Raw genomic sequence first — 16020 nt, forward strand, 5'->3', positions numbered from 1 at the left:
AACTCTCAAAGAGAAAAAGCTTCATGCCAAGCTGCAAATGAATTCTGGCTCGATTGCATCTCTTTCCTCAGACATGTAATATCCAAGAATGGTATTTCCATGAATCCAAAGAAAGCAAAGGCGATTGTGGAGTGGGGTCGGCCCATTGTGTCTGAGGTGTGCTGCTTCTTGGGGTTGGTTGGATGCAATTGAAGATTCATCAAAGGATTCTTTGGCATTGCCATGCCTCTGTGTTGCCCGACTCAGAAGCAAATTAATTTTGATTGCACAGAGGAGTACAAGAAGAGCTTCCTGGAGCTGAAGAAGTGGTTAGGGACAACCTGAATTGTAACTATTCCATCTGGGATAGAATGTTTCGCCATCTTTAGCAATACATCTTGGAAGGGCTTGGGCCGTGTAATGATGTAGAATGGAAAGGTGGTGGCATATGGCTTCAAACAATTGAAACTATATGAGTAGAAACTGTAGAATTACCCCACTCATGATTTAGAATTGGCAATTGTAGTTTTTTCCTTAAAAATTTGGAGGCATTATCTATATAGGAGCCCTATGAGATATTCACAGACCATAAGAGTGAAGTATATTTTCACCCAGGAAGAGCTGAACCTAAGATAAATTGTGGTTGGAGTTGCTAAAATACTGTGATTTGACTATCAGCGATCATCCAAGGAGAGCAAATGTTGTGACAGATGCTCCAAGCAGAAATCTTTGAGTAAGATTGCAGTTTTTATCACTTTGCAAAGGCAAGTTTTGGAAGATTTGCAAAGATTGGGTATTGAGGTGCAGGTATCTAATTCTGAAGCCTGACTTGTCTCTCACGAGGTATAATCTGCTTTGATTGAAAGGATAAAAATTTCGAAGAGAGAAGATCCAAAATTGTAGAAGATTAGAGTGGAATTGGGTACTTTCTTGGAATTCAGTGTAGAAGGGGATGGCACCATGAGGTTTGATGATAGGCTATATCCCTAAGATTTCAGAGCTAAAGAAAGAGATCTTGAAGGAAGCTCATAGCTCTGCGCATGCTGTAGCCGGAAGGCACTAAGATGTATAGAGATTTGAGGGAAAGTTCCTAGCCAAATGATATAAAGAGAGATATTGCTTAGCATGTGATAAAGTGTCGGTTTGTCAGCACTTGAAAGTTGAGTATTAGTGACTTACAGGACCATTAAGTCTCTCCTTGTCCCTTAGTGGTAATGGGAACACATCCCCATGGACTTTGTGGTTGGTCGATCCAGACCCTAAGCATATTGATGCTGTGCGGATGATTGTTGACCAATTGACAAAGTCGGCACACTTCTCACCATTCAAAGTTGGTCTTGCTTTAGAGAGCTTGGCAAACCTATATATAAAGCAGAATGTGAGATTACATAGGGTTCCGGTTACTATTTTGTTGGATAGCGACATCAAATTTGTATCCTAGTTATAGAAGAATTTGCATAAAGTTATGGGGACCAAATTGAACTTCAGCATAGCTTTTCACCCACAATAGATGGACGGTTCGAAAGAACCATTCAGATCCTCAAGTGCATATGGAGAGCCTACGTCTTGGACTTTGAAGGTGCTTGGGATAGCCATTTGCCTTTGGTAGAGTTTGCCTACAATAATAGCTACCAAACAAGCATACAGATGATACCTTTCAAGCCATTGTATGGCGGGAAGTCCTATTTGTTGGGATGATGTGGGGGAAAACATTATTGGGTCATGAACTTCTATAGTAGACTGTAGAAAAAATGCAGTTCATCAGAAAGTAGCTTTGCATAGCTTAAAGCAGGAAGAAGAGCTATGCAGATAATAGGAGGGAGCTTGGATTCCAAGTAGGGGACTATTTTTTCTTGAAGGTTTCTCGTACAAAGGGTGTGATGAGGTTTGGAATCCATAGCAAGCTGAGTCCTTGATTTGTGGGTTTGTTTGAAATTTTGGATAGAGTGGGGAAGTGACATCAATTAGCACTTCCACCACTCTTATCTGAAGTGTACAATGTGTTCCATATATTGATAATGAGGAAGTATGTATCAGACTCTAGCCACGTAGTGGAATTTGAGCCATTGCAACTTCATGAATATTAGCTTATGAAGAGTACCCTATTTAGATTGTAGATAGAAAGGATCAAATCTTGAGATGTCTCATCATATCCCCTTTGTCCAAGTTTGGTGGAGCAAACATTCTGAGAGGGGGGCTACTTGAGAACTCAAGGATAAAATGAGGGCTAAGCACACTTAGATTTTGAAGGCCTAGGTATGTCAATTTCGGGATGAAATTTGTTTTGAGGAGGGAAGGATGTGATACCCAACTCACTTCTTCGACTTAATTTCGAACTCTATCTCAACTCAGTCGTGTTGAGCTAGTCCACCTGGCGAACTTGCCGCTAGGAGGAATTCAAAAGTTGACCGAGCAACGCAATTCCTGTGGCTAGGCTGAAGCCCTACCCATGCATAATGTTCATGGCATGACCTTCGAGAGGATCTTGGCTTAGTTGTTATCAAGGATCGGATGGTGAGGGTGTGCAAAAATGCCCGAATCAATCACTCCATGCATATTGCTCCTTCAATTTTCCTCCATCGAAGCAAGGATCTTCTGATCCACTATCTCCTCTAGCTACCTCAACCCTTGATCTCTCATCATCGTCACTGGAATCCAAGGAATAACTAAAGCCCTTCTACATCCTCTGTTTCAAAGATGAGCCCGTTGGATCCCCTCCCTTTCATTCTCTCTCCACCTTTCTTTCTTTCTCCTTATAGGATACTCATGGTTGCTGGCATGCTCACTGGGTCTTCCGGTTCGGCGGTAGTCAACCTGAGCCCAACTTGGTGGCCTTATATTGAGATAGGATGTCCCCTATTGCTATGAGACTGAGCCCAAAAGACCCCCTTCTCTTCTCTTTTTCCCTTGGATCTCCTTCCCTCATCCTGTGGAGGTTGTGATCCTGCACGCTTGTTGGATCTCATTGCATGGGCAACGGTTGATCCCAAGCTCGGCTTGGTAGCTTTGCTTCAAAATGGGGCATGCCCTGTCTCAGCAAATCTGAGGCTTCTAGCCACCTTTCCCCTTCTGATTGCTGCCCATCTTGCCAACATGATGGCTAGACCATGCTACCTGATCGGTGGATGACCTAAGCTCCTCGCCCTGATCGGCCCTATTCTTGGTCGAGATCTCCTATTTTTAGCTTGAGATTGCCCTATTTCATCTCCCCTTCTCCTTTTCTCTTGGTGTCGCTGTCCTCGCAGCCATTGTAGCCGATGATCTCTCTCTCTCTTCTCCCTTCCTTTCTTCATACTCGAGTGCACAAGAGGCTGATAGGGTGGGTCTTTTGCCTACCTTGTGGCTGCACTACTGGTCCTAGGATAAGGACCCAACCTAACTTCCCTATCCACTCCCGTACTCAAGACTCTTTTTCTCTCTCCTCTCCATAGTGCCATCTCCACCATTCAATTTCCGCAATGGCCAGCTGCCCGCCGATTCTCATCCGGCCTTAATGGATTGAGCCATCAACAACCTTGATTATGTTGTTCCTACTCAGATTGAACCCTGGGTTGATCTTGCTGGTTGCCATTCATATTTAATTGAATTCGGGATGCTAGAGATCGCAACCTAGTTGTCCTTGTCCCTTACTCCTCTCTTATTTTATTTCCTCCTTAAATTAGTGATCTCAATTTTGTAGCGGTGCAATCATCTGGATGGGGGTAAAAATCTTGATTCCATCATGTAATTAATTTAAGAAAATTAGATTGAATTAGTGAAAATCAGGGAAAATGTAGGGGTTAGGGTCAATTTCATTGAATTGCTGGACACTTTATGATTATTGTTGGTACCAACTTATTTGAAATTGTTGGGGGCTATGCTCTATGGAATGTGCGGCCGTGTCATATATCAACATAGACAATAGGTTTGTGGTGTAATAGACACCATAAATTAAAGTGTTAGTTGGCACATACATATTTTATGGTACCTTATGCACCAATGGCTTGCTGGCATATGACACCAGTGCAATACTAATTGTCTGCTGGTGCTTGGCACGCAGCCATGCTAGTGCATGCCAAGCACTGGTATTGCATGACATGGTATATGCCATCCAGTGGCAGGCCATCAAGATACTAACTTGTGATACCTCAATCCATGATGGAGATAAGCATTTCAGTTTTGGCTGAAATAAAATGGAACAAATACTCAGGAATTGTGGCCTGTATGTTTGTATTTTTGAGTAAATTCTTTTAGGATATCCAATTCACTCTCATAATATGTTTTCTACTTAATTCAACATGGTAGTTTTCTGCACATTTATTAAGAGGAGGTTTTGCTACTTAATTTTATTAATGTTTATTATTGTTTTCAGAGGCTTTCTCGACTTCCCAACTCTGTATTGCGACTTCTGGGGGCAGCTATTCCGGTATGCAAATGATCATTTGAACTTTTTAAAGACTGACAATTATCTTTTCATGTTCTCAGTTTCTTCTGTATCTTTTATGATTCATTACAGGGTGTAACAGATCCTATGCTATACATTGGCATGCTCTTTAGTATGTTTGCTTGGCATGTGGAAGATCACTACCTGTATAGGTACGAAGAATAACCTTTAGTATCCTAGCCAGCATTTCTTTCTGTCCTTTATGTTGTGACATGAATAACTTTATTGTTGACCATTCTTTGGCAGCATCAACTACCATCACTGTGGAGCATCTAAAACTTGGTATGGTGTTCCAGGTCATGCAGCTTCTAACTTTGAAAAGGTGGTTCAAAAGCATGTATATGCTCATGAGATCTTATCTTCTAATGGAGATGGTACAGCATTCAACATTCTTTTAGGAAAGACAACAATGTTTCCACCAAATATATTGTTTGAGCACAATGTTCCTGTCTATAAAGCCGTACAGGGACCTGGAGAGTTTATTATAACCTTTCCTCGAGCATATCATGCAGGTTTTAGTCACGGTGAGATGTTTTTGTTGCCATGTTTCATGCAACAAACCAAAGTTATGCAAATGCATCAAGCAATCATATTTGTACTTGCAAATTATTCCAACTTACTGTTCTTTTTGGTTAAACTTTAGGCTTCAATTGTGGAGAAGCAGTGAACTTTGCTGTTGGTGATTGGTTTCCATTTGGGTTTGTGGCTAGGCGGCAATATGCACTTCTTAACAGGATACCATTAGTTCCATATGAGGAGCTCCTATGCAAGGAAGCAATGCTTCTTTACAAGAGATTGTCAAATCTTGATCCCACAATTCCTCCTCCGCTAGTTAAAGATTTGTCTTCTCAACAGTGCATCAAGGTTTCTTTTGTGCAATTAATGCGAACCCAGCACTTTGCTTGCTGGTCGCTGATGAAATTAGGAGCTTGCATGTTCTATTCTCCAAATGTTCCTGGGACAGTACTCTGCAGCCTTTGCCAACGTGACTGCTATATTTCTTATGTTAAGTGCCAATGTAGTGCACAGCCTATCTGCATTCATCATGGTATAAATTAGTCCTATATTTTGTTTGGTTTTGTCTCTGTGCATAAATGATTTTCTAACTGATTTGATAATATCATATTTTTCAATGTCAGGGAAAGAGATAAAAAGCTGTCCTTGTGGTGGCAATCGTTTTGTCTTTCTGAAGGAGGACTTTTGGGAATTGGTGGCTGTATCCCAGAAGTTTGAGCAGGAAGATGGAATATTAGGGGAGTTTCAGAAACAAGTAGAAGATGATGACCTGTGTCTGCAGCCAAACTTTTTCCTTTCTACTGAAGGAGGTGGATATCAGCCATATTGCAACGTAAAGTTCAAAGCAAGTCCTGGAATTGTTGCACAACCTGATGTCCATTCACAAGGTTTACATTGTGTTCTACAAGGGGAGTGCAGCAATTATGATGCAGTAGATTCTATACCTTCCTCTGCAGCATCATCTCAAGACCTACTTGATGGCTTTTCACTGAACAATGATGTAAGATACTAATTGTTTCTCTTGTTGCATTTTTCTTCAGTTTTGTATAGTATATTAGACTTTTTATTCATTTTGACCAATTATATGTTATTTTCCAGAAATAAAACTATTCATCTCCTTATGCAGGGATGTACAAATTCTGACAGAGTAAAGTTAGTCGCTACCAAGCATTCCAGAAATGTCTCAGGCAGTGCTTGTGGACCCATTCAACTAGTTTCATTATCTGATAGATGTACATCTGTCCACCAATCTGGTTCCAGTGGTACTTCGATCCTACAAGACAGTGATAATTCTGATTCTGAAATATTCCGAGTTAAACGCAGGTCAACTTTGAAATTAGCAAGGAAAAGAGAAAACGACAAGGCGAGCTCAAGTCTTCCTGAAAGGAAGGTATATTATAATGTCTTCTTCTGGATAGGATTTCACACCTGATTGTTTTTTTTTTTTAAACACAGTAAACAAGAGCTGGAAAGAAGCTATGTTTGCATGAATAACATCTATAGAGTCACATTGTGTTAATTGTAATACAATACAAGATTGTGATAGAATCTGTGGACATCTGATATTAAGTACACTTTATATATACACTATGCTATCACATGTTTCATACCTTACTCTCAATAGGTGATGTTTGATAAGAAAGGATAAATCTTGAGAGCACATGACTTAAGGAAACAATCAGCTTAAAGTCCAAGGGACACATGTGACAGAGGGCATCTCAGGGAAATGATGATTTGAATGAAGTAAAGATTGACATTGTTATGCTTGGTAAGCTTGTGTGACATGCGGTGCATAAAATTTAGACTGTCATGATACATGGGGGCAACTGTGGCTTTATATGCATTGTATATTCATTGAAGCCACAGAAAAGGATGTGGATGTTATGGAGTTAAGCAATGTATTTCTTCCAATAATTACAGCAGTAGTCCAATTTTACATGTGTGTGGTGGATTCGGTCACCTTGGTGATGTGTACACAACATAACTGGAAATCAAATAATAGGGCATGCTATGATGTAGGTTCAGTGTTTACATGCATTAACACTAACCTGATAATTCTTGTTCTTCTTTTCTTTTTTATTTAGGGAAACTGTAGCTAACCTAGCAAATCATATGTGCTCAAATAGTTTACTGACTTGTTACCATCAGCTGATTTTAATTTAGATTTTACTTTCTTGAAAATCAGAGCAGGTTGTATAGCTATTGTCTGAGTTCTGCATCAGATTACTGTCTCCCATATTTTAGTTTGTTGACATTATTCTAGTGCTTTATCTTGTGCTGATCCTCAAGTTCTCCCTTTCATCAGTTTAACCAAAAGCTTCTTTAGATGTTTTAAACAACTGGATGAATTAGTCAATGGCTCCATTTTGAATGGGGGTTCCTTGTGATTTTACAATTAGGAGATAACCTTTAAGAGATGTGTTGTTTTTTCAGTTTTTCCCTGCACCTCTGGCTCTCTGTATCGTTCTACCTCCAGTGAGTTCTAGTTAGAGGTTACCATTGGATAGATACTAGATGGGAGATTAGTTGTTATGTTAAGAAATGAAGTATTGATGTCTGGAGAAGGGCTGCAATTGGCATTTTCTTATTGTTCTAGGTGGTTCCCATTTAAATCAAAAACTGATTTTGGATTTGAAAGGTTTGTTTGTTTGAAGTCAAAGATCCACCTCACTTCATCTGAAGCCTCCCCTATTTTCCTTCTTGTTCTTCTGCCCACGCTTTGACCCTCACCTACTTATGTGTCTGACTACCTTTGTGCCAACCAACCTTTAGGCCTATATCCACATTTTGCAACCTGTCATTTCCCCCTTCACCTGTAATCACTTCTGACTAGCCTGCCATGGTTTCTAAGATTTAGGCTAGAGGTGGTGTCAGCAGCATGAGTGAGGAGTGGAGTAGGTTAGGACGAAAGTTTCACAGGATCTAGAGGGGTGGACAGATGCAAACATAGGGTAAGGTTTGCTTGGGGATGTGGGGGGTTGTGAGATCACATGTAATTGGGATAAGGCTGAATGGTTATGGTCATGATTCAGTTATGTGGGGGTTTGCTAGGGAGGGCTGATCTTATGGGTGGAGCAGACGGAGTTGTGGGATTAGCAGCAAAGGTGTGTGGGGTCAAGGAGTAGCTTGTGTAGCATAGTGTGTTTGCACAATGTATGCATGAGTTTGTCTCTGTTCGTGTACATTGCAATCAATTTTGTTCTTTCAGCCATTATTTTTATAGTGTTAACTGACCTTGCAATGATTCTTTTGTTTGGAGGAAACTGAACACATGGTTATCAATATTACTTCGATTGTTTTTGTTCCCTTCCTACAGTACTAAAACATGCCTTAATGCTGCCAGGTGTTCAAACGATTGAGAAGGCTTCATTCAGATGGAACAGCTGTGCATGTTCCATCATTAAAGGATAGGCAACCTCCATGGGATGCAAAGTTGGCAAAGGATAATGATGCTATAAAACTGAAAGTTAGAGTGCAAAACAGAATAGAAATTCACCATTCTAACCTGAGGGACGCCATCAGGGAATCACCGGTTATGGATTTCAGGCCAAAAGATCTGAAGGTTAGAGTCCCGTTATTTGCTAATGGTGGTGTTGAGCAGGGCAGATTGTCAGAATGTGAAGTCTTTGAAGCATGATGAGTCAGGTTGGTGCTAACTTGAACTTCTAACGGTTCTCTAACTACAGAAATCAGAAGAGAATGGACTAAGGGTGGCAAATCAGTTAACATTGTTTAGGACTGAGACTCGACTAATTGAGTCTTCGTGCTCCTAATAGAGGTGCTGGCATGACTGGATTGCTGGGGTTCTCAGCATCAGTGAGTATTTTTACCTTTGTGGGGCAGGGAACCTTGCCAAAGAAGATAGGGGATCTTTGATAATTCAATTGTACAATATTGATTGATCAATTCTTGTAGGTGGGCATTCCACTGTATTGTAGGTCAGTCTACCCTTTCGATTCCTTTAATTCTTTTACATGATTGCTTTTGTACCTTGAATATTAAATAAAATGCAAAATGATTTACTGTTTCTGCTTATCTGTATGCCTATTATATTTTATTTCAGACAGTGGTTCGTATGCTTCAAAGTTCAAACAGTTTGCTGTGATTCATTTGCATTTTAGCCCTTTAGGAACCTTCAAAAAGGAGGGATATCATACTTCTGGGTCTTGCTTTTTGACCACTCTTGCGAAAATTATAGATATCATTTTTGATAGGACGTGGAATATACTCATCATGGATAATGCAGAATATAGTTATTGTTTGTTATTTTTGTCCCCTCAAATATAATGTTGTTAAGTTTCCCAGTTTGTACAGGTAGAAGCCTGAGAAAGAGTTTGCTTTACATACTATTGTAATTATTAGGTTGAGGTTTTCGCCTCAGTGATCTTTGATTCTGTAGAGTAGGTGTTTCAGTCCCAGCACTTCTTCGAATTTGAAATTGTCTTTCATCAAGTTCATGTGCAGCTCATTGTGCAGTCCATGGTATTCTTATGTTATGGTAAAATAGCGTCTGAAGAAGAATATTAAGAATAATAGAACATTCTTTCGAAAGAATATATGAGAGATTTACTCTGGTTCATTGTGTGATAATTCCAGTTGAGTGGTACATTAGCCGATTGTCCCTTGCAGTTAAGATCAATTAAATGCAAAGTATTGTTCTTCATGTATGGTCCATTTGGCAAACTGGATCATAAACCAGTGGTTGTGCCCATCTATGTGCGGAGAAGGTTTGGTGTTTGAACCTTTGAAGGTGCTACACTAAGTACTTGGCATTTGTTGGTGCACTTATTGTTATTCTCATGATAAAAAGGAAAATGGTTTGGTCCACTTGGAGTTTGTGATAGATTTATTGGCTTGGCATGGAGGCTCTGATGGGTATTAGTTTACTTAGAAAGGTTTCAATAATATTAGGAATGCTGGCTTCAACTATTCAACTTGAAGTAAATTTGTAAACTCAGGTATCTTTGTTTGCCAGCATGACCACGCAAAGACTCGAGTGTCTCATGGTTTCTATGACCTTGCTGTTTTCCGGTACCAATTCAGGATGTTTCTAGCATTCATGGGATACATGTATCCCACAAGAGTACTGGTATATTCATTCTCTCTGTAGATAGTATCAGATTTTTTTAGTTATTTTGTTCATGTCTTCGATGCTCTCAGTGCATGATTAACACAGTTTCTATAGTTTTTAAAAAGCATGATCAGTCAGTCCTGGGGGCGTATCCGCCCTGATATACTCTATTATGCTGTTCCGATTGCCTGGCAAAAATAGGAACAAGTGTTTCTGGTTTTGGAAGACGGAGGGAGGGAAGCCTCAAATGCGGTAAATTTTCGTGGTCCAAATCGGTGGGGATGTACCAACTGGCACTTAAAACCCCTAATTTGATTAGAGCTGTGTGGCTCGCAGATTCACTAATCTATTATCAATATTAATTTTAGGTGATTCCCACAAAGAATTTTTTACAAGCTTTGTGAGTGGTAAAGTAATCAACGACTAATGGGAATGGGAGGTAGTCTTTGTTGGTTCATAATGGAAGGCTGCAAGCAAGTTGTTTTGTGGTGAGGACTTGGGCTTCAATTTATAGTACACGCTCCGTGTTATTTCAAAGCATATGAAACGTCAGAAACGTATGGCATGGACTTCATAGTGATTGAGGAATTAGCAATTCTTAGTTTAGCTTCCAAGTGGATCCACTCCAATTTCTGGTGGATCTTTAACTTCAAAGCAAACATTGATGGTGGATTTGGACAACCTAGAAAAATGGATGGAATGGGAGTCAAAAGTCCAAAATGAAAAAAAAAGGTGCAAGTGTTGGCGGCTTGCCAGAATGTTAGATCTGTTACAAGCTTATCTAAGCAATGTGAATGGCTGTGAGAACATGGATTTGTTTTTGGATTCAAGAACTTTGAAGTGGATTGCATTTGCAATACGCTCGATATCATCAGGGCTTGTCATAGCAGAGTCTGAAATACTGCTTTAGAGACTGAGTCTTAGTTGATGTGCACTACCTCACTACCTATCCAATAGAAAGGGAGACTTCTAGACATTGTTATTGGTGGCTCATGAGTTAGCCAAATGCGTCCATGAAAGAAACCCCATCTCAGCAACTGCAGATGATCACCATGGACAGAAATCTCTTTCTAATGAAGTTGTTTCCTTGACATGAAATAAGGATTTGAACTGAAATTGTATGCTACTTATTTCAGCTCAAATATAAGCCTAGATTATGGTTCTAGCATGGCTCATCTGCTACTCAAGCTGGATTTTGAGTTGAATAGGATTGGCTTGCGAATGGTTTGCTCATTTGACAACCTGACTTTTTGGAGCATTTAATATTACATTAATTTTATTAAAGTTTTGCTTAATATAAGCACATTGCAAAGGAAATTGGAATTAAACAACAATTTTGGTGTGACCGATATGAATGATTTGTCATGAAGCATGAGCGAGCTATCCTAAAGTTCGTTATTCTCTCCCACCCGGTTAAAGGTTTTAATGGAAAGTTATCTACCAATGTTCCAAATGTTGCTTTTCTTTCAGCTTTCTTTTTAGATATGAAGAATATTTGTCAGATTATAGCTGGTCATGTCTCCTAAAGCAAGCATAAAGGAGATCCAATATGTTCTGAGCTCTTTGCTGCCCGCTACGTTATCAATGAGGAATAAAATCTATAGCAAGCAAACTGCAAAGTCCACAAGCCTAGTCTTATTCTGTTCCATGGCAATCATAGGCTAGTCAAATTTCCAATTTTAGCGTGCACTTGGAATTTGAGATGACCTGCAACTAATGAGGTATGGGAATGCATCTTTTTCTTTCTTGAGTGGATGCCGAAGAATTTGATGATTTGAAGCTCGCATCTATAAAAATGCTGCCATGATAAAGCCCAGGAATCTGTTGATTTGCCTGAAATAAGGGCAGATACATTAGAGCAAACTGATTTTTGGCCTTATATTGGCCAAAGAAAACCCCAAAAGGGTCCTTGCTTCAGACTTCATACAGTATAATCAGCGGGAAAGAAAGTCATATACGAATTATATTGACTTACTTAAATAGTAAAGTTAGAAGCAAAGATTCAGATCCTAATAGAGCATCATGTAGCATACCAAAATGAGGTACCATCTCATAATTTGGGACAGAACTGTCCCACTATCATCCCAATGTCTTGAGCGGGATGTCTTGAAATATTCTCTATCCTAAGCATCGAAACAGGGCGGGATGGTAGTGTGTCCTATTTCATGAGAAAATTAGGACAACTCCGTCCACAAAATTTAAAATCTTGGTTAGAAGGTTGACAAGCTTTTACAAATTTGCATATGGAGATTGCATACTATATTGTGTGGTTACAATTTGATAATCATCATAACATCATCGCCAAATCATGATAATATAATTATAATATCACAATACTAATAATGTTTATAGAGAAATACTGTCATGCCCCAAATCCGGGACATAACACGGCCATACTACCGAGGGATGGAACCCACGATAACACGAAGCCAATCAATCATAATCAGCTAAAATCCATCAAATAAAAAGATTCAATTCCTTTATTCATCAGATAATTAAATCAATATTGATTCAGAGCATGTAAATCCAAAATCAAATACAAATCCATATCTCAAAATCCATAATTACTTACTATAAGTTCGTAATCATCATATATCTAAACCTCATCTACAAAATTTCCAAGCTTGCATCGCAGATCTCCAAATCTGAATTCCTTTTGCCGGTTCTAACCTTATTCCTCTGTTCAAACAAAAAAAAACAAAAAGAATATGAGCTACACTAGCCCAGTAAGTAGAACTTGCGCTTCCTTATTGGATCAAGTATAAGTTTTTTATGATAATGCAACATTTAGAAAATAACAGATAATACAAAATAAAGCATTTCATAGAGCATATAATAAAACGAGTCATAAACCAATCATGTATGCATAAAATCATGTATATTTCACAATCATGAATCATAAATCATTTTTGTCATGTATTCATGTCAAGTTTCAAAATATTACTTCCAGATATTCGTGCTAAGGTCACTATTATACCCGTGATAGGGTCATGTTTCTTAATCGACAGAGTTCTTAATTTATGTGCCAACTTTCTACCCGCTGGCAGAGCCATGTTCGTGTGGATGCTAGCTTCGGATGTCGATCTTCCCGAAGGGATTCGTTCATAGCTATCTGAGAGCCTTTGAAATCCTTATATCTTTTTCTTCTTACATACGTATACATAGATGGAAAAAATAATAAAATTCATGCTTCATAATCATGCTATTTTCATAAAATACATTCATAAAATCAATGCTCATAATAAAACATGATTTTTGACTTTACATATACTGATCCTTAATTTATGAAAAATATGATTTCATCAATAACGATTCTTTGCATAGAAACATGATCATTTAAAAATAAATAAGGAGCATAAGATCTACTTACCTCAATCGTCCTAGATCTTTAGTCTTCCTTAAATAAATCAGATAATTCTATTTAAAATATTAAATCAAGATCAATTTTTATTCTATAAATTCAATAAAATTAAATAATAACAGAAAGTGATTAATTGGGTGATCAATCCGATAGACCACCCAGGCACTAAATCGATTCGGGGTCATAGGTCCCTAGAAGAGAAAAAGATGGGTCAATACATGATCTACAAGTCTTTCTTAGAGAGAGAAAGGAGAAGAGAGAAAATTTTTAAAGAGAGAAAGTAGAGAGAGAAGAGAGGGAAAGAGGGAGAAAGAGGGGAAAGAGGAAAGAGAGAAAATTCTCTCTTTTTTTTTCTTTTCTTTTTCTTTTTCCTTTTCTTTTTCTTTTTCCTTCCTTTTTCTTTTCTTTTCTTCCCGTGGTCTTTCCTGGCCGAAATAGGAGACCGACAGGTCCCCTCCCTTTGATCGACTGTCCGAGCCGCAGCCGGCACGACGAAGGCCGACAGCAGGGGGCAACCCTCTCGAGTTCGGAGAGGCCAAGGCAGGCAGTCGGCAGTGATCGCCGGTGCCAAAAAATCAAAGAGAAGAAGAGACCAAACAGGGAGTCCCTTCTCCGACAAAATCCGGTGACACCCGTCACCGGCAGTTGTGCATCGAGGCATGAAAAAAAGGAGAGAGGAGAGAGGAAGAGGAAGAAGGGCTTACCTCAGCCTCCGATGACCCCGCCGGTGAGAAATCACGGCGAGCACGAATCGAGGGCTGTGGCTCCAATCGGAGAAATCGGAGAGGAAACACCGGCAATCGTCAGTGATTGCTATGTCCTCTCATGGAGAAGAGGGAGGTTCTTATAGGGCTCATCCTAGGATCCTTCAATGGCCCTAGGACTTCGATTTTCAATCGGAATCGAGGAAGAAGAAGACTCCGATCGGGAGTCTTCTCCCCTTTTTTTTTTCTGGTGGGCTTAATGGGCTTTAGGCCCAACAGGCCGGGTTATCACATTCTACCCCCTTTAAAAAAATTTCATCCTCGAAATTTAACATACATTCATTTTCAAATAAGTGTGGATATCTCGTCTTCATATCATCTTCAAGCTCTCAAGTAGCCTCTCTCTCCTCATGATTACTCCAATGAATCTTCACATATGGAATGATGCGTCATCTTAGCACTTGCTCTTTTCAATCAACAATTCGGAGGGAAAACTCTTCATAAGTTAAGTCTTCATGAACTTGCAATGGCTCATACTTTACCACATTATTTGAATCAGGTACAAATTTTCTCAGTGGTGAAACATGAAAGACATTGTGCACTTTAGATAAATCCGATGGTAAGGGGAGTTCGTAAGCAACATCTCCTACTCGACTCAAAATTTCAAAAGATCCAATATATCGCGGACTCAGCTTGCCATGTCTCCCAAACCTCATGACACTTTTTGTAGGTGATACTTTTAGAAAAATATGATCACCGACCTGAAATTCTAATTCTCTTCTTTTTCTATCTGCCCAACTCTTCTGTCTATCCCTGTGCTGCCTTGAGTTTTTCCTTGATCAGATAGATTTTCTCTCTAGCATCCTTTTATTATCAATAAAATCCTTCCTTATTTATAACTAACATATTTCATAATATCTTTTGATTTAAAGGATTAATATTTCTAATCAATTCAGACCATCACGCTTTTGCTGCGCACTCTGATCTCAACTTATCAAATTATCTAAGTCTATCAAAAATAAAAATATCTTTGTATGTTAAATCAATCAAAGATAGATCCAACTTTCAGATTTCATATAAAATTTAAGGTAAAATTTAATGTTTCCTTGTCATTACTATCTCTTAGGAATAGCACATCAAAATTAAATCTTCATCCACTTTCTATGTTTGAACTTATTATATAAGCTTCACCACTCCTCAAGAATCCAATATGTCTAGAATTAATTTGAGTTAACCTTCGATTTACCTTACAATCATTTAGACAACTTGCAAACCAACCTTTCTTTGCAAAAAAATTAACATCAAAATCAGCAAAGTTATCATGTCCTTTATCCATATAGGTTTAACATTCTAATGTCATCGAATATACCCAATATAACATATCAATACCTCCCACTTCATTCCAGAGTCAACACTTCTCGTACTCAGGTCAACCCTGCTAATTGAAATCTAAGATATAACTCGTCAATTCTATTATAGACATCATATGCTACTTATGTATAAATTTCATCCTAATACCTATTGATTCGAAATCAAATTATTGAATCTTTTCTTTTATATCTATCATGTTCCTCATGATCTTGGCCTCAAGTTCAAATATCACTAAAGTCACAATCCTGAATAATGATAACCTTAAGCTCAAATACCACTTAAATCATATTCTCTGATGATCATAACCTAAACTTTATATCATTCTATCACGTCCTTAATGATCATAATCTTAAGCTCTGATATTATCCATCATACTCCACTCTGTCATGTCCTATTAATCATACATAAATTTTGATATCACTTCGTAATCTCAGTGATCTTAAACCTAAGCTCTGATATTATTCTATCATATCCTAATCACTTATATCATAATCCCCAATGATGATAACCTAAGCTCTTATACCATAAAATGTCACGTTCCAAATCTGAGACATAACACGGCCATGCTACCGAAGGATGGAGCCCACAATAACAC

At 38.7% G+C, this 16020-nt stretch overlaps 1 protein-coding gene across 2 annotated transcripts in view; it reads left to right on the top strand.

Moving 5' to 3' along the window:
• The window catches only part of LOC105059261 (lysine-specific demethylase JMJ13), a 51617-nt gene extending 42664 nt beyond the window's left edge, over positions 1-8953 (top strand). The window contains exons 5-11 of one of the 2 annotated variants that reach the window (XM_010942494.3): positions 4331-4384; positions 4475-4554; positions 4649-4926; positions 5046-5450; positions 5542-5918; positions 6045-6308; positions 8262-8953. In XM_010942494.3, the coding sequence (XP_010940796.1) occupies positions 4331-4384; positions 4475-4554; positions 4649-4926; positions 5046-5450; positions 5542-5918; positions 6045-6308; positions 8262-8555 (1752 nt within the window). In that variant the 3' untranslated portion in view covers positions 8556-8953. The remainder of the gene's footprint in view (positions 1-4330; positions 4385-4474; positions 4555-4648; positions 4927-5045; positions 5451-5541; positions 5919-6044; positions 6309-8261) is intronic. The other variant, XM_029260268.2, reaches the window with a different exon arrangement.
• The last annotated feature ends 7067 nt before the right edge of the window (positions 8954-16020 follow it).

This window comes from Elaeis guineensis, chromosome 16, assembly GCF_000442705.2.
Source record: "Elaeis guineensis isolate ETL-2024a chromosome 16, EG11, whole genome shotgun sequence".
NCBI lineage: Eukaryota > Viridiplantae > Streptophyta > Magnoliopsida > Arecales > Arecaceae > Elaeis > Elaeis guineensis.